This window comes from Aedes aegypti, chromosome 2, assembly GCF_002204515.2.
Source record: "Aedes aegypti strain LVP_AGWG chromosome 2, AaegL5.0 Primary Assembly, whole genome shotgun sequence".
In the NCBI taxonomy this organism is placed as follows: Eukaryota; Metazoa; Arthropoda; class Insecta; order Diptera; family Culicidae; genus Aedes; species Aedes aegypti.
The window spans coordinates 65,554,181-65,571,234 of record NC_035108.1 but is presented as its reverse complement, the minus strand read 5'-3'; the positions used below and the strand labels follow the sequence as shown (position 1 = coordinate 65,571,234).

The window sequence follows — 17,054 nt, the reverse complement described above, 5'->3', positions numbered from 1 at the left end:
TGAGATTAGCTTACCATTCTTCAATGTGCACAAATCGAGTACTCAAAAAGTCTAAAAGTCAATAACGGCGCTGGCCACGTCCTTACGGTCATCGGGGAAGGGAAGGAATGTTAGTTATCCAACCGTTGTTACTAGAGACCGAGTATACCTCTGCATCCCCACAGTTGTCATGTAAAGGATATTGGGTTAGTTGGATAAGGTAAAGATCTGGGAGTCAACAATGGTTGGTAATGCGATCCATGATATAATCACGCCTAATCGAATTCGCGATATAATTCGATAAGCGTTGTACCCCGAACAAGTGTTCATCACTCACTCACGCAAGAACAAGCGACTCGATCAATAGATCAAACACTACTAACGATCCACGGCACTTTTTCATTTCACTACTCGATCGACGCACGACATGTTTGATCCTGCTCTCGTCACCCGCCCCCGCAGGAGCAAGCTTTAAGGTCGAAAGATGTACCATTAAGACAAAAAAACAATTTTCCGCCTCATCAGGACTTTCCATAGTTGCGGAGCTTGCTGTAAATCTTAAAACTGCTTAAAAGGCTTACAGCGCACTTGGTAGAAACTCCTTCCTGAAGATTCAAAGATGTTCAAAGCCCGCAATTTGCTTGACGATAGCACGTATTGTGGAATTGTTTTTGGTCCAGATATATCCTATCAAACAAAACTAATAATTATGAAATACCTCACTTATCTATCTTGCGTAACCAGTGCCATAAGAATGTAGCGTTAATTCAATGCAAAACCTGCCTTTTGTCTCAGAAAGTACTAACAAGAACATCTATTTATTTCAACATCCATTCATTAATCCATGAATGCATGAGTCTACTGGACACTTTTTGAACCTGGAAAAAATGTAAAACTTACTTCTGAAAGAAGAAGCTGGGAATATATCGTGAGAAAAAGTTGAAACACCCAGGTATCCATAGCGGTAAACGTGCAGCTATTCAGCAAGACCAAGCTGAGGGTCTTGGGTTCGAATTCCACCAGTCGAGGATCTTTTCATAATGAAAATGTTTTCGACTTACCAGGGCATAGCGTATGGTTGTGTCTACCACACGATATATACATGAAATAATGGCCAATTGGCAAAGAATACTCTCAGTTAAAAACTATGTTAAGAATCAGACTCTGTCGCAGTTGAGATGTAAGGTCAGAAAGAAGAAGAATTTATTATCAAAGTACGGAGTAAACACTAGAGATGGTCGGGTCTGGGGTTTTCAAACCCGAAACCCGACCCGAACCGGGTTTGAAAATTTTTATTTTTTCGGGTTCGGGTTCGGGTCGGATTTGAAGATTAAAAAAATATCGGGTACGGGTCGGGTTCAGGCTTGAAAAAGGTCAGGTTTAGCCGAGTTTAAGTCGGGTTTTGGTATAATTGTTCACAAAGTAACAACCGGAAAGATTCCCTATGCATCAGAAACGATGTCTCTTAGAACTCGAATTCTAATCGGGTTTTTCTTAGAAAACTTTTTAGGGTTTTGGGTCGTGTCGGGTTTGAACAGCGAAAATTTTTCAGGTTTGGGTCGGGTCCGGGTTTGCTTTTCAATTATTGTCTCGAACCCGGGGTCGGGTCCGGGTTTAAAGAAATAAAATAAGTCGGGTACGGGTCGGGTTCGGGTTTGAAAAATGTGAAACCCGACCATCTCTAGTAATCACCAACTCGTTTGTATGGAATCTCGCACTACCATTTCAATTTCTTTTGCAAAAAATATTATCATTATTCTACACGGATAAAAATCTGATTTCTAAATAATTATTAACAAGTACCGATTTTTTTTTTTTTTTTTAACAAGTACCGGTTTGTCTCAAATTAGGAACAGACTAATGGTGGTAAGCTCCATCGAAGTTAATACGCCAATCCTTACTCCTCGATTTTACTATAGTATTAACTTCGATGGAGCTTACCACCATAATATTCTGAACACTCGGGTTTTGTATGGCGATGTGCTTGAAAAATGTCATCAAATTGCCTGGAAATGGCAGTAATTTCGAAATCAATGTTAATGTTTTTTAATCTTTTTAGTATATTTCGAGGTTGTAATGATTTTTTAGTTCAGAGAAATTTCCATTTTTTTCATTTAAATGCGATTTGTTCGTACTGTTCGGAATTTGAATCAAGTTGTGCGGAATATGAGACAGAATGAATATAGTGTTCTGCATTTCGGAACATGAGACAACTTGTCCTACCTACTTGTCCCATGTTCTATGTTAACCTTATGGACCACGGGACAAATATGCGTAGAACGGCAGTATAGATAAATCATGAATGGATGCGCGAGTCGTCATTTCATCCATTTGCTTCATCATTCCGAGAAAGCAGCAACAAAAACTTAACGCGTGTGTTGTGTTCCGGCAATCTAAATCCAGGATATCATCATTTCGAATTATGATTATCATCATTCTGGGATACTGATTTCTGCCCGTGTATGGAAAGTTAATGCACCTGGTATTCATGAATTAACACAACATTAACAACGACGATAACAGAACCGGTTGTCGATTGACGTTTGTTTGATTTCATTTGTTGACAGCTCTGTCAGGATGATATGATTTGTGATGCCCTAGAACAGGTTCCGGTTCCGTTTTCCTTCCGCTATCTTTGCATTTGAACTTAAATCCACTAAGTCAAAGCCCTACTAGGGGTGTCTGGATTCGATTCTTAGATCGAATTTCAGAATTTTATAAAGACCCATTTTCCTGACTTCCTCGAACGTCAAGTTCTTAGTTTCGTCTTCTACTTGGCATTACGTCCTCACTGAGACAAAGCCCGCTTCTCAGCTCAATGAGCACTTCCACAGTTATTAACTGAGTATTGTCTTTGCCAAAGTTGCAATTTTCGCATTCGTATATCGCGTGGCAAGTACGATGATACTCTGTGCCCAAGGAAGTCAAGGAAATTTCCCTTACGAAAAGATCCTGGACTGACCGGGAATCGAACACAGACATCTTCAGCATGGCTTTACTTTGTAGACTCTAACCTCTCGGCTAAGGAAGGCCCCAAGTTCTTAGTTTGTGCCTGCCATTTGACAAAACAAATGCATATGAATTTAGAAAAAGAAAGCTTTCATTCCATAAGTGAGAACGTCCTGCTAATAGAAACATTTAGCTTAGACTAGAGCTGAGAAGGAGCCAGTGTTGCCACATTTTTTCTGAATCTCATCTGTGTTTTCGGCCGAAAAAATCTTTTTTATCTTAAGTCAACCTCCAAAAATCTTGGTAAAAATCTGTGTTGTTGAAAAATCCAAAATTGATTTTTTAGGGCCAAAAAGAGCCTTTGCAAACGTATTATAGATGTATTTGGCATGTCAACCGTTATTAATTTGAACTAATTCTACCAAAAATAAGTTAGAAATGCATGATTGTTTCTAAAAGTAACAAAAAAACTTAAACTTTTCTGAAAAACTTAACTGAGTAATGGTATTTCTCCAAAACTCCAAAACTGTGTTCTCAACTTATGATGTATCCTAAAATCTTAAAAATCTTTTTTATCAAAAAAAATCTGTGATCTGTGATCACAGATATCTGTAGGCAAGATCAGGAAAAAATCTGTGTAATTACAGATGAATCTGTGTATGTGGCATCACTGGAAGGAGCCTATGTCTCAAATGTGGTGTAACATTTGAAGAAGAGATAAACGATCCAGCTCCATCCCATCAAACAAAACTAATAAATAGGAAACACCTAATATTTTCTCCGCAAATCCCAACCTTCCCTCCTATGCCGTAAATATCTCACGCTAATCCATTGCATAACATCCCGTTGATCGTTCCGCATCTCACTCTACAGAGTAAGGTATGGTACTTAACCTATCACGTCTAGCTGTTGACCTCCTCGCGTCGAACGTTCGCTGAATCGCCTGTCTAGGTAGATACCTACATGAGCATGATGCGAACTTCGCCAGCGATGATGCAATGAGAGGAGATGAGGGAGGCGTGAAGTACCTACCCACCTAAGGTTCATTTCCTTAATTTGCGCGCGCGAATTGAACGATCGAACGGTTCGAAGTTTCTGCCTACGAACCGCACGTAATCTGTTTGTTTGCAATTACATTTCGCACCCAGAGCGCGGAGGAGACAGTCAACGACTTAACTTGAGTGGACGCGCGAAAACGCCGAAAAGGTCTGTTTCAATGCCAAACACTCGGGGGATTCGGTCGGTGCTTTCCTAATGAATAATTTATCGTGAATTTTCAAAGCAATCTATCGGGTTTGTTATTGGATAGGTATTGTTTTGAGTCATCGATTGGACCGCTTTCGAACTGAATCTGACCTTTCTTCCGGTGCGTCATACAGCTCACACCAATAAGGTCTAATTTCCACTGTTTGCAATTGAACAAATTGAATGGATGTTAGGGTGCGGCTTATTTCAAGAAGGTTGAAAAATGTAGATTTCGTTATGATTAATGTTTGAGGTAGTTTTTTTTTAAATTACAAATGTTTGATCAAACGAAATTCAGCTTTTTTTAGTAAAATGAGGTAAAAAATTGAGAGAACTACTTTCATCTAATACAAGTTAAAAAGTCGACTCTCCATATCTCGATATCTCTCCATATGTCGATGATTTTTTCGGTCTCTTCAATATGCATAAAATTTTTCTCTTCATATCTCGATTTCCGCTTTTTTTCGAAATCCTCATATCTTGATGCGTTTTTGTTGGTTTTCATTCCCGATTTTCTCTCCGTTTGTCGATATGCCTTTTTTTAAAAGATAATAGACCAGATTATCGTGGCTCAAAATAATTTAATCAAATAAAAAATCGTCTGACTGCTAACTATTGTTTTTTTTTTTCAATTTTCCTGACCATGGAGCGGTTTTCAATCTAGTATTCATTAAAAAGAAGTTCTTTCTCTCGATCTCTCCCTATCTCGATGGTTCCTTCGATATCGAGATGTGGAGAGTTGACTGCAGTAGTGGAGTAGTAATTTTCGTAGATTTAGTTTGCAAAGAATAATCCTTAAACATTCAAAATTAGTTGAAAATAAAGAAGTTTTGTAAACTTTACTGAAGGGTTTATTTGAACCTCGAAAATTCACCTTCAAATAGCTTGCGCCACCTCTAGAGCGTAATATTCTTGGATTCTTGGATGATTTGAATTCGGAAAAGCACATGAACTTTAAAGAACACTTGAAAAATAGGCCGCACCATTCTCAAAAAATAACCATTCTCAAGTGGGTATGAGTTTCGATAAATAAACATGGGTGTAGCCAGAGCGGGGTAGTTTGGTGGGCATTGCTGACTGTTCCGATACTCCTCCAAGAACTCTTTTAGAGATTCAATCTGAAACATCTCTAATTTGCCTCCTAGAATTCTTAAAGAATTGCTAAGAATTTCAACGTTTAAAAAATGCATGCAGAGGCTGTGTATAATTATCGTATTAGCAAGAAATTCGTGAAAAAACGTTTAGAGAAGCTCTGATGGCAATCCTGGCTACGCCAATGTAAATGGAGTTCCCTTTTTAGGTTACAAGCAAGAAGAATACCTTCCCTTCAAGTTGAATCACATTTGAAGGCAAACAATTTGTGATTTCATTAACACCACTGTTGGCCCTGTAATACCTGTATCATGTTGTGCAAATTAATCCATCGCAATGACAGCAAAGCATGCTAATTAAGCGCAACGACTGGCCTTTCCCTTTCGGTACTGTTTGTCGACGATTGCCATCGAACTCATATCGATTATTACCTGCCGTCTGGCTACCAACGCGAAAAATAAATCCACCTGCTGCATAATTCAGTAGTCCATATATATATGACAAGCCTACTGCGTCGTGCGTTATGACGTAAAATTCTTGAATGACGAACGAACAACGACATGGGAAATTTCAGTTGATTTGATTCAAATCTTCCATGAAGTACCTCTTAGTTTTAGTTCGTTGAATTAATTATTCAACAATTATCCATGTTTTCATCCTAGATAAATACATTGTTTTTTTCTCTCTCTTTCCAGTGTGTTCTGCTGTCCATACGCACCCTGCACGTGCTAATACGGTATGCCATGTTCCTGTACGACATGCGCCAAGGTGGAATCACCCATGAATGTAAGTATTCTCCAGTCAGATGAAGCAAAAATCAAATCGACATTGATTCTTTATAAGGACGTATCTTTATTGATAAATTTCTATTCATCGTTGCTTTCTTCGGATTATTCCAGAAAATTGATTCACTTTTCGCAACTTGTTTTCATGCTGTAGGATAAAGAATTACTATGACTTGCTTCATGAATAACAAATATTACGGATTTGTTTAACCCGTTTTGGTACGGGTTAAGAATTTATATTAAAAAATCACCGTAGATTCAATTTTCAACCGATTTTTCTGATAATTCCGGTATGGGTGCTTCTACATATCTATTTTTGAGGAAAAACATTCAATGGATCGATCTTTGGACTTTGAGGGTAGATATATGAAGGGAGTCAAATCGGATCAAAAATAACCAGAGTCAGGTTTTGAATGCGCAGGATTGCAATAAAACACTATTTTTGAGCCCATTCATCCTAGCGTGACAGCTCGATGCATCTTAACTAAGGCAAGCGGGGTTGCATTCGCGCTGGGGGAGAAATGCCCGACGGTTGGAAAAATATGCACAGAGCAGACATTCAGAGGTCTCTTCCTGAATAAATCTGAAACTTTATGACTTTGTTTTGTAATCGCATAAGCTACAAACAATTAAGCAGCTATCTTATTTCATGATTCTTCTAAACGTTCTTTTAGAAAATATACACGGGATTGATTATAATTTACTCATAACATAGGAAACTTAATTCACGTGAATGTTGTGCTTATTAAATTTTCATTTCACATTCAGGATTGCTATAATTAGAAAACGTTCTATGTTATTTTTTTTCCGAATTGTATTGTTTTGACAAGTATTGGAGTAAAAGATAAGAAATGTTTCACAAAGTTCCTCCAAAAATTCAGTTCTTGAAAATAAGAAATTTATAGATTTTTTAGATATATTTTTAGTTTTCTCAAACTTTCTGCGAATTTAAATATAGTAGCAGTTTATTATCTCGGAATTCTTTCATGATTTTTTGCTCATTATTTTCTTCCATAGAATTCCACAAGGAATTGTCCGATGATTTCTCAACCAATGATTGATCTTGGAATTCCTAAAAAAACTATTCAAACAAAACTTCTTCCTTGATATTTTCATGGAGTTTCTCAAAGATTTTTCATAAAATAAACCTCCACGAAACTCGAGTTATTCCTTGTAAGGTATCAAGAAATTTCTGCATATGATTTCATATGCATATCTAATATGATTTCATATGCATATCATATGCATATCTAATATCTAATATCTCTAAGTATTGTTTTAATGATTCCATTCAAAACGCTTCCATAGACTCTTGAATATGTCTCAGAAAATTCTCCTCACATAACTACAATACTGCGGAACACATTTTTGTCTCAAGCATCAAAATATCACTATTTACTTAATTAAGGATTGCTAAATCCATTGCCGTTTTCAGAAATATCATAGCACATCTAGTTTTTGAGATATTTCCGTTTGAAAATGCATAATTTGACCATATCAGCCAACTTGCATGCAAGTTTGCCAGCTTGTATGGCAATTTATGTGCTTTATTTGGCACAGAAATCAAACTTCATGTGTAAACTTTTTCGCAAATCTTCACATCAATTTGTCCATCTAATCCAATTGCAAATTATATGTAATGTTTAGTTTTTTTTCCACTCGGCTGGTTAGCCGTAAACCACTATTCATAATTAAAAACAAGTAAACTTCATGTGTTATACAACACTTATCATAAGAGTTCATAATATTGCCGGTGCTCAAAAGTTATTTTTTGATGGTTTAGAAAAGTATTGTATTCTGCCATATAAGAGAAACGAAGAATTTTGTATGGAGACTGCAAGCATGTTGAAAAAATCGATTGAATCTAAATTTAATCGTTCAATTTCAACCAAATTATAATTAAAATGGAAGTTCAAGCCCTATTATGTATGCTTGGTGGATAAGATTACAAAAAAAAATGATAAATCATACTTTAAATTTTATGTAAACATCAATAAAACCAGTGTTTTATTCAACTTTGTCGACTTGTAGCTAAACATTGTGACGTGCTGGAGCATTTCTGAGAACGGCATCAGGTTCAGCAACTAGAGACACATAAGTTTGGTTCTTGAGACATGCAAAAATATAATTTTTGTTACGCTGAGTAATTGGTCATTATCATGACAAATATCGATCGACAAATTTCTACATTTATTTCTTCATGAATTTCATAATCAAAAATCTTCATCTGCAGATATTTTTCAAGATTTTTTTTTCTCTCATATAAATGAATTTTTGACATAATATCGAAAGATTTGATAAACGACCTTTTGTCTCTCTGCTTTTTGCCCTTCCGACGTTTTGTCTTTCTACCTTTTATCCATGAATCACTTCCAAAAATCTCTTGAAATTATTCCAGGAATTGCTTCACTGTTCCTTCAGTTTTCATGTCGATTCCTGCTGGCAGTCAACAATTTTTAAACTACTATTTTTAATTATGATTCGTGGTTTTGCGGCTGACCAGCCGAGTGGACATTTAACAACTACCGAAAAACTAAACATTACATATACTTTGCAATTGGATTAGATAGACAAATTGATGTGAAATTTGCGAAAATGTTACACGTTTTCTCGGCGAGAAACGAACTCACGGCTCTCTGTTCACTACACCACGAGAGGACTCATGGACGGTTGAGCTTGAGCTTGATTGACCGCCCGTGGTTGCTACGCCAGATCAGCTGCACTTAAACAAGGAACCAACCAGATATGACTGCTTGGGATTAACAGACACCCTCAGTGTATATGTGCTGGTGATTTTCTATTTTACGGCAACAATGGCGCCTGCCACGTTAGAATGCAGACCAATGAGGGTAAGGGGGGGAATTAATGATGCATTAAACTGGCCACCACAGTAGACCAGGTATACCACTGCGTTTACGCCAGTTCATGCGGGAAGGGAAAGGGACGGTATTGCTGTTTGGTAAGCGGACTGCCTATGTATCAGGCGTAAGGAAAGGCGTGCTTAAATAATGGATGTTATGATGGAAAAATGGAAGCGTATGGAAACGGTTTTTTTTTTGTTCGTCTGCTGTAAACGATATGTCGACTGTGAGATATTAAGAGTGGAAGATAGAAGCAAGTGCAAGATAACAACTACAAAGTACGAGGAAAGGGACGGGCCTGGGATTGATGACCTTCTGCTTATGAAACAGTAGCGGTAGCCAATGGACCACCAACCCCGTCTTTCGGATTGTGTCCTAGGGGAACCGATGAAGTGGACATTACGCAAAGGCAATGTATTGAACACAAAAATCTCAGGATCTAGATTTTTTAGAACGGTGGTGTTCTTGGCAAAGCTGTTCATTAGTTGAAGGACTAACGTGTGATGATCTATTTGATTCGGAATTCTATCACCAGATAGCGCTAGTGAGCATGACGTTTTTCAAACACCGATGTCTCAGGATCTCGATTACCTAGAAAGATACCGTCTTCGTCAAAAGTGTTGAGTAGGTCAAGGACTAGCATGTGATAGGCCACCTAACTTAAAATTCTACCATCAGATTGCGCTAGTGAGCATGCAGTATTTTGATCATGGATAAGTTAAAATAGCGATTTGTTTTAGCAAGATGGTGTCTTCGGCAAAGCTGTTTAGTAGTTCAAGGACTAAAGATGTGATGTGCCGTTTGATTCGGTATTCTTCCAAAAAACGCTGTTAGTGATCATGCAATTTTTCGAACGCTGAATGCTTAGAAAAATGATCGTGAGGTATCCTCATCACTATGACATATGAAATCATCAATTTTTTAAAATTCATCCAGCATGTGGCGCTAGTGAGCATGCATATTTTTGATTGCTAATATCTGAGGATCCCGATTACGTAGAAAGATGGAAATTTGATTCGAAATTATTCCACCAAACGGCGCTATACAGCATAAAAATTCCATAAGTAAATACTTCAGAATCTTAACTACAGTCTAACTTCCAGTGGATATTTAAGGGATTATCGACTCATGGAAATATTGAGTCATGGAACAGATATTCTTTAGAAAGCTACACGGTGTATTATAATTAAGAAGGTGATATATTCCGAAAACTTGACGACGTCATTCCTATCCACCTTGAACAAATTTGCGAAAAAAAAAATGATCTAGTAATCCAGAAGGTATATGGTACGATAGGAGTGACGTGACATGTTTACAATCAAACTTGATATTTACATCAGTAAAGAGCCTGCCTTGTTATTTTGTATGCCGTGGGAAAGCTGATTGAATATCAGCATCATAGCAACCATGATTTTTGTTTTTGTTCTAAGTATGTTTTCATGAGTGTACATCGAGCTGGAACGTCTTCTCATGGAGGTTTGACTGTATTCAGAAATATGGCGTCTTCAGTTTCATTTATAAACTGTGTTGGATTTTTCTTGAACATAAAATAATACAACTGCTTCCTGGCGTCTATTACAAAACCCTAAGGAATCTTGGCTGAACTGTGTTTGATTAGGAATTACAGTCGCCCCTCCACATCTCGATATCGAAGGAACCATCGAGATAGGAAGAAATCGAGACATAGAACAAATTTTTATTGAATACCAGATTGAAAATCACTCCGTTACCAGGAAAATAAAAATCAAACGACGTCATTTCATCTTTGAAAATGGGCATATCGACACACGGAGAGAAAATCGGGAATGAAAATCACATCGAGATAGGAAGATATCAAGATAAGGAGGATATCGAGATATGGAGAGTTAAAATGTATGCAGAATGCCCAACTAACATTCACTCTTTTAACAAACACCATTATGGCAGTTTTATCCAGCATCATGTTTTATAACATTTTAATAATTTCCATGGCTAACCTTTGTTAAAGCATTGTTTACACAAATTTATAGAAACTTTAAAGCATGTCGTTGAATACCAACTTTATTTTTCAGCTTTAAAAACGTTTTACAAGCATTTAGTTCAGCTTTTATACGGCTGGTTTAAAAATAATTAAAGACTAATAAAAACAAAAAAATATTTTTCTAGGCACTTTATAAATGTAGTGTACACTATTATTATGATAGTATAACAATCTTATTTAAAAATCGCCTGTATACTGGATTCGAACTCGAGTCCTTCCAATCGTCAGCGGTATGCCTTGCCATCTGCGCCATCCTAGAATTGATGTTGTTACCGTCCAGTGCAAAATATAAACTTCTCATAGCTGAATATTGACCATGTTCGAATTTCTATTCGACAACGTCTAATCAATACATATGGTACGCTAATCTACAACTGAACAAGCATATTATTCAGCTGCTGTTTAGTGCTGATCCAAGCTGAGTTCAGTAGGCTATTTTTAGCGCACAGTGAGAAAATTTATGTCGATGTTGGTCAAAATAATGTTTATTTACACAAAGTAAAAACAGTATGAAATGGTTAATCTAATTTCATAATAAGTTTTAGTTTGTTTAAAACTGACTAATTTACTTAAATAATATTATAAATTATAGTTTGATTATTTTTTTATTTGTATTTTTCATAAACCTATTACATATGTATTGAAGTAAAAGTTCTCTGCATGTAGTTGGAAGGGTCGACTTTTACTTGAGTTGCTAATTTATTCGGCTATCTCAGTCTTACTGTTTTACAACGATTTTATTGATTTCTGCCCGACGTTTCGGTCACGGATTTTGGCCTTTTTCAAGGGTAAACTATTGTGTACGAAATACAGTTAATATATATATAGCTTAGTTAATATAGTCTAGTTTGTCTTACATTGTCTATCGTTTTGTCCTGGTTGAAATCGTCGTTTCTTCTGTCTGTTTTTTGTAGTCATTGCTTCTGTAGAATTTTCAAAAAGTGTGAACGTAAATTTTCTGTCAATTTGCAGCATTTTAAATCTTACTTTTGTACTATTTGTCTGAAAAGTATGAATATATTTGAATCATTTGAAGGGTTAGTCCTCAGAACCCACCTGAATAGAAAAATATTCGAATATCTTGATGCGATTTTTATTTTCGGAAATGGCCAAGTAAATCATTTTTCTTAGAGCGCAGTATTTATTCAGTTGTGAAGAAATGTCATTTCAAATGTAGCTGGCTATAGAAATTTATTTAATCAATTCTGTCAAAGAAATTTCCATTTTTCTTGTACGGAAAAACATCCCGAGCAGGCGAAAAAAGCTTAGCAATAGAAAATATAATATGGATAGCTAAAAGTGATATTAACTTGATAGATATATGATATAAAATATCTGGAAATGATATCTAAAATAAACTATAACAAAAATGTTTATTTTTGTTTTTCACAATAATTCTGCATTTCTGGAGACTGACCATGTTTATTTTCTGAACAGCTATTTCAAATGTTTTAAGAAAGCATAATTTATGATCTTTGAAATGCATTCGAAACTCAACTCGAATTTCGGATATATTGTCCATTTTATGAAATTTAGCTATTGTGTGATCGCTTTTACAAGGCTTATTTATTGCTGAACAATGTGTTTGTTAATCGTCATTTTGGCCTCTATTGGATCAACTGTTCTTATAATATAATGAAGCTGAATTATGATTTTATAAGATACTTATTCAGCTCTTATTCATGCTTAAACATGTGGAAATAGCTGAAGTGCGACGCAAGTAAAACGTTAGTTCGTCTTCTGAATATCCTTTTATACATATACATTTGATTAGTGGAATATTGGCTTTTTAATTGGGGGAAACATGTCTTGTTCAGCTCATTTGTAGAACAATCTTGACTAGTCGAATGAGAATCTTTGGAAACGTTTAATAAGTGGCGATTCAACTTTTGTTCATTCTAATGCATAACGTTGAACATTGATCTAAGTTTGTGTTAAAAAGGCACCTTCTCAGCTCTTTATAGAGCAAATTTTTTATTCAGCTGCCATTACCATTATTGAACAAAAATTGAACATGCATGCTTGTTTGTGGCTCTGAATTGTTAGTTGGGTGAATCCCTGTACATGCCGTAAACTCTTCTGTTCTTTTGACTTTTACTGTGCGCCGTGTGTTGGTGATGTTTCGCTCTCTCTCACGAGCAATTTGAAAACAGGGCGCACAGTAAAAGTCAACCGTTTTAAAGCATGCATAGGCTCATGCACGGTAAAAAAAGCAAGGTATTGTACGCCGAAAAATGATATTTGGTTGTGATGTCATTCCTATCGCAAACTCGAACGAGTGCAAAAGAAAGCAAGGCTATCTCTCTTTTACTATCCTGTTAGCCTCATGCTTGGCGATAGGAATGACGACACATGTTTTGATTGAAAACCGTTGTTTACACGTGGGAATAGCCTACCTTGTTGTTTATACCGTGGGCTCATGAAGGGACCGAAAAAATCAACGACATAGGGGGAGATATCGAGATGAGGAGAGTCGACTGTATGTTATTTGAGAATATTTGTACCAAGAGATGGGCCTGACTTCGCTTGCAAAAGCAAAACTTCTGATTCGTTGTAGTCTAGATCAATTTCTGAAGAATTCCTTATCTAAGATATATAAGAGTATCTAATAAGATTATTAATAATTTTGAACAATATCATTGGAGGAACCGTTCCTAGATATTTATGCAGAATTCTGCAATTCTGCAATTCTGGTATACCTCCATCCAAGTCTAAAAAGATCCTGAGATCCAAGTCTAAAAATTTAACTATTTAGTAGGGTAACTTGGTATAATACGTCCCAACGGGACAATACGCCCCTATTTATTTTCACGGGATTCAGGCTTCTTTTACACGTAGATATGATTACATATATTAAATACTAGTGGTCCCGGCAAACTTCGTCTTGCCATCAAGTAGGCTGTTGGAGAACGCTATGAATCGTCCCATACAAAATGACAGTTCCTTTCACGCTCGTTTTTCCGACTTTCCTGGTGAATATCCTGCGATTTTTATACACACAAACACGTCGGAACACTTGACGAACAAATCGGAAAAATAATCATTCAAATCCGTTGACCAGTTCGGAAGCCATTTCGTGACATACAAACACCATTTCATTTTTATTTATATAGATTCGCGAAAAAAATGATGTTGCGCATAAATGTTCTTTGAATAGTATTATAGTATTTGAAATTCAAAAAATATTGAAAATCAGGTTTTTGGTACAAAATTTTGCTTCAGATAAGCAAGCCTCAGTGTGAATGAAGCCAATTATTTACTATTGTACTTTATTCGTTACTATTGTACTTTTACCGAAGGACGACTGTTTATAGACTTTTTTTAAGATTAGCTGGTGGTGGAGTTCTCATTGGAAACATTTCTACAACGCTGTGGAACTTTTTGCTATGGGAGGGGCATATTGCCCGGGTTGTTTTGAAACGTATACATATTGACCGTTTACAACAAACATAATATACACTTTTTTGAAGCAACCTGGAAAGAGGATATTGCGTGCAACTAAATAAGCCACACATTGACATTAAAAAACTTTAGAAGTGATGCATTTGATATTGCAAAAGGGCAGTTTTCCCTTAATGGGGGCTTATTATACCTTTTTACATTATAAAAAAGGCCAACGCGAACTTCAGTCTTTCCTGTACCTAAATACAACACTCTAATGTAATCTTTAACAGAAATGATTTTTTTAAATATGCGGAGCAGGTGTGCTTATAAGAGTGGATTGCTTTGGATTGCTGACAGAAATCCAACAGGATCCCCACAAAATTCCCAGCAAATTAAAAAAAAACCACCGGATTTCAACACAAATTTCAATGAAATTTTAACATGATGCTCATAGAAATAGCACGGAATTCCCATAGAATTTTAACAAGTAGCATAAGTTTGTCTACACTTTTCCAACAGAATTACATTTTATTTGTCGTAGCAGTTCAGAATTTTCCAGGTGAAATTAATTCATCTGCTTAAAATTGCGCATATTCTTTAGTAAAGGCTTTGGTTGATTATTTGTTTGACTGATGTTCCCAATTTCTACAGCTGATTTCTTGTGAGGTTCTTGACGAGATCTTTACAAAATGCCTTGAGGGATCTGCAAAGTATTTGTGGGAAGATTTTTGACAAAATTCATTGCAGAGAAAATGTTCATTGCATCGCGGTCAAAATGTCAAATCGATTTCGTATTGAATATAAGTTTCAAATGCCTAATTCAGCCTTACTGACCTTAAAGGCTTTGTGGGTACAATTGATGACCACCGATTCTACTAACCACTTATAAAAAATCTATATTATCTGATCTCGTGATGCGGGAAATATGATCTCCTTTCGATCTGCACCTTCTGTGATCTTTCAACCATAAAATTGTAGCGTGTGGTAGTCATCAACACCACTCTGATTCCGCATTTGGATACACTCTGTCGCTTCGAGTAAACTGCAAACGTGCTAATCGATCGCTTCCCCCGATCATCTGGTTTTCATTTCAGCAGCAATTTCCTGGGACAAGCGCGGCCCGGTGGCGTACTACATCGAGCTGATCTTCGAGGTGGCCGCCCTGGTGGTGGACTTTGGCCATCATCTGCACATGCTCCTGTGGAGCAACATCTTCCTCTCGATGGCCAGCCTGGTGATCATCATGCAGCTGCGCTACCTGATCAACGAAATCCAGCGGAAAATCAAGAAGCACCGGAACTATCTGTGGGTGTTGAACCACATGGAGAAGAGCTACCCGCTGGCGACGGCGGAGGATCTCAAACAGAACTGCGACAACTGTGCCATTTGCTGGGAGAAGATGGAAACGGCGCGGAAGCTACCGTGTTCGCATCTGTTTCACAAGTGAGTTAGCACCACTTGAATGTGTCTGCTTTCGTATATTTAAACTTTTTTTATTTCATTACTAGTAGAGTAAAAATCTAATCTGTTTTTTATAGATGCAATTAACCATTTCACCCTTGGAAGAAAGTGCGCATTCCGGAGAAACGTACTACATTCTAATTATAATTATCTGTCTTCCATTGCAGTTCATGTCTGCAGTCATGGTTGGAGCAGGACACCAGCTGCCCGACCTGCCGTTTGGGATTGAGTGTACACAACAACAATGTCAGCATTCTGCCGAACGAGATTCGCATCGATGATACGGAGCCAGCGGGCCGAACGGCCAACAACCACTTCTTCCACTTCAACGGATCGCGATACGTGTCCTGGCTGCCGAACTTCTCCGTAGAAGTGACCCATATCAACTCCGTTCTCCGAAACGAGCCAAGTCCTCGCGAAACAGCGGTCAATCACACCTCGCAAATTCGGAACATGGCACGACACGTGCAGGAGATGTTTCCGCGCTTTCCGCTGTCGACTCTGATAGCCGATCTACAAATTTCCCGGTCGATCGAAGTCACGATCGACAACATTCTGGAGGGACGCCTGCAGGTACCGGCGCGATTCCAAGAATTCGACGACCTTCTCGACGATGACAATGCCACGACGACCAACACTGCGACGACAACCAACGGGTACGACGGAAACAGCACCAGTGCTACCTTGAGCAATAGTAACAGCTTCAACAGCAGTCAACCGGAGACACCCGATTCCGGCAGCGGTGGAACCACGTTGAGTGGCTTCCCTGCCATAACCGCAAACGACTACTACGTCAATGCGGACGAATTTAGCCCCAATAGCCATTATGGGGGAGGGGGTGGCGGAGGAGATGACTCAAACGTGTCGACACCTTCCTCGACTGGAAGCAGCAGCGGCTACGAGGTGGAACGGAGCACCAACATTTTCGGTAACTTCGATAACCTGCTGCGGGACGAGAGCTTCGACGATGTGCCGTTGGGCGATCGGTTTTCCAAGAGCTCCGAGGAGCGGGAACGGATCCTGCAGCGAAGGAAGGAACAGTTGCTCGTCATCGCGAGAAGAAAGTAAGTGGCATAAAATTGTGGTAGGGAACGTGTCCCTGGAGTTTTCTCAATGTGAAACATATAGGGTTTTAATAATATTCCCAGAAATACCAGGAAAGGCTAGTGATTTTTGAATTATTTTCAGAGATATCGAAGAGATTGTCAATAATTCTTAAGAGATTTTCAGAGGTTCTTGGGGGTCACCGAAGTTTTTTCCAAGAATTTTCACCAATAG

General features: G+C 37.7%; 1 protein-coding gene across 3 annotated transcripts in view; it reads left to right on the top strand.

Annotated features, from left to right (window-relative positions):
• The window catches only part of LOC5567142 (E3 ubiquitin-protein ligase AMFR), a 167,881-nt gene that overhangs the window by 139,141 nt on the left and 11,686 nt on the right, over positions 1-17,054 (top strand). For 2 of the 3 annotated variants that reach the window (XM_001651489.2, XM_021841087.1), the window contains exons 7-9: positions 5,961-6,051; positions 15,410-15,758; positions 15,944-16,840. In XM_001651489.2, the coding sequence (XP_001651539.2) occupies positions 5,961-6,051; positions 15,410-15,758; positions 15,944-16,840 (1,337 nt within the window). The remainder of the gene's footprint in view (positions 1-5,960; positions 6,052-15,409; positions 15,759-15,943; positions 16,841-17,054) is intronic. The other variant, XM_021841088.1, reaches the window with a different exon arrangement.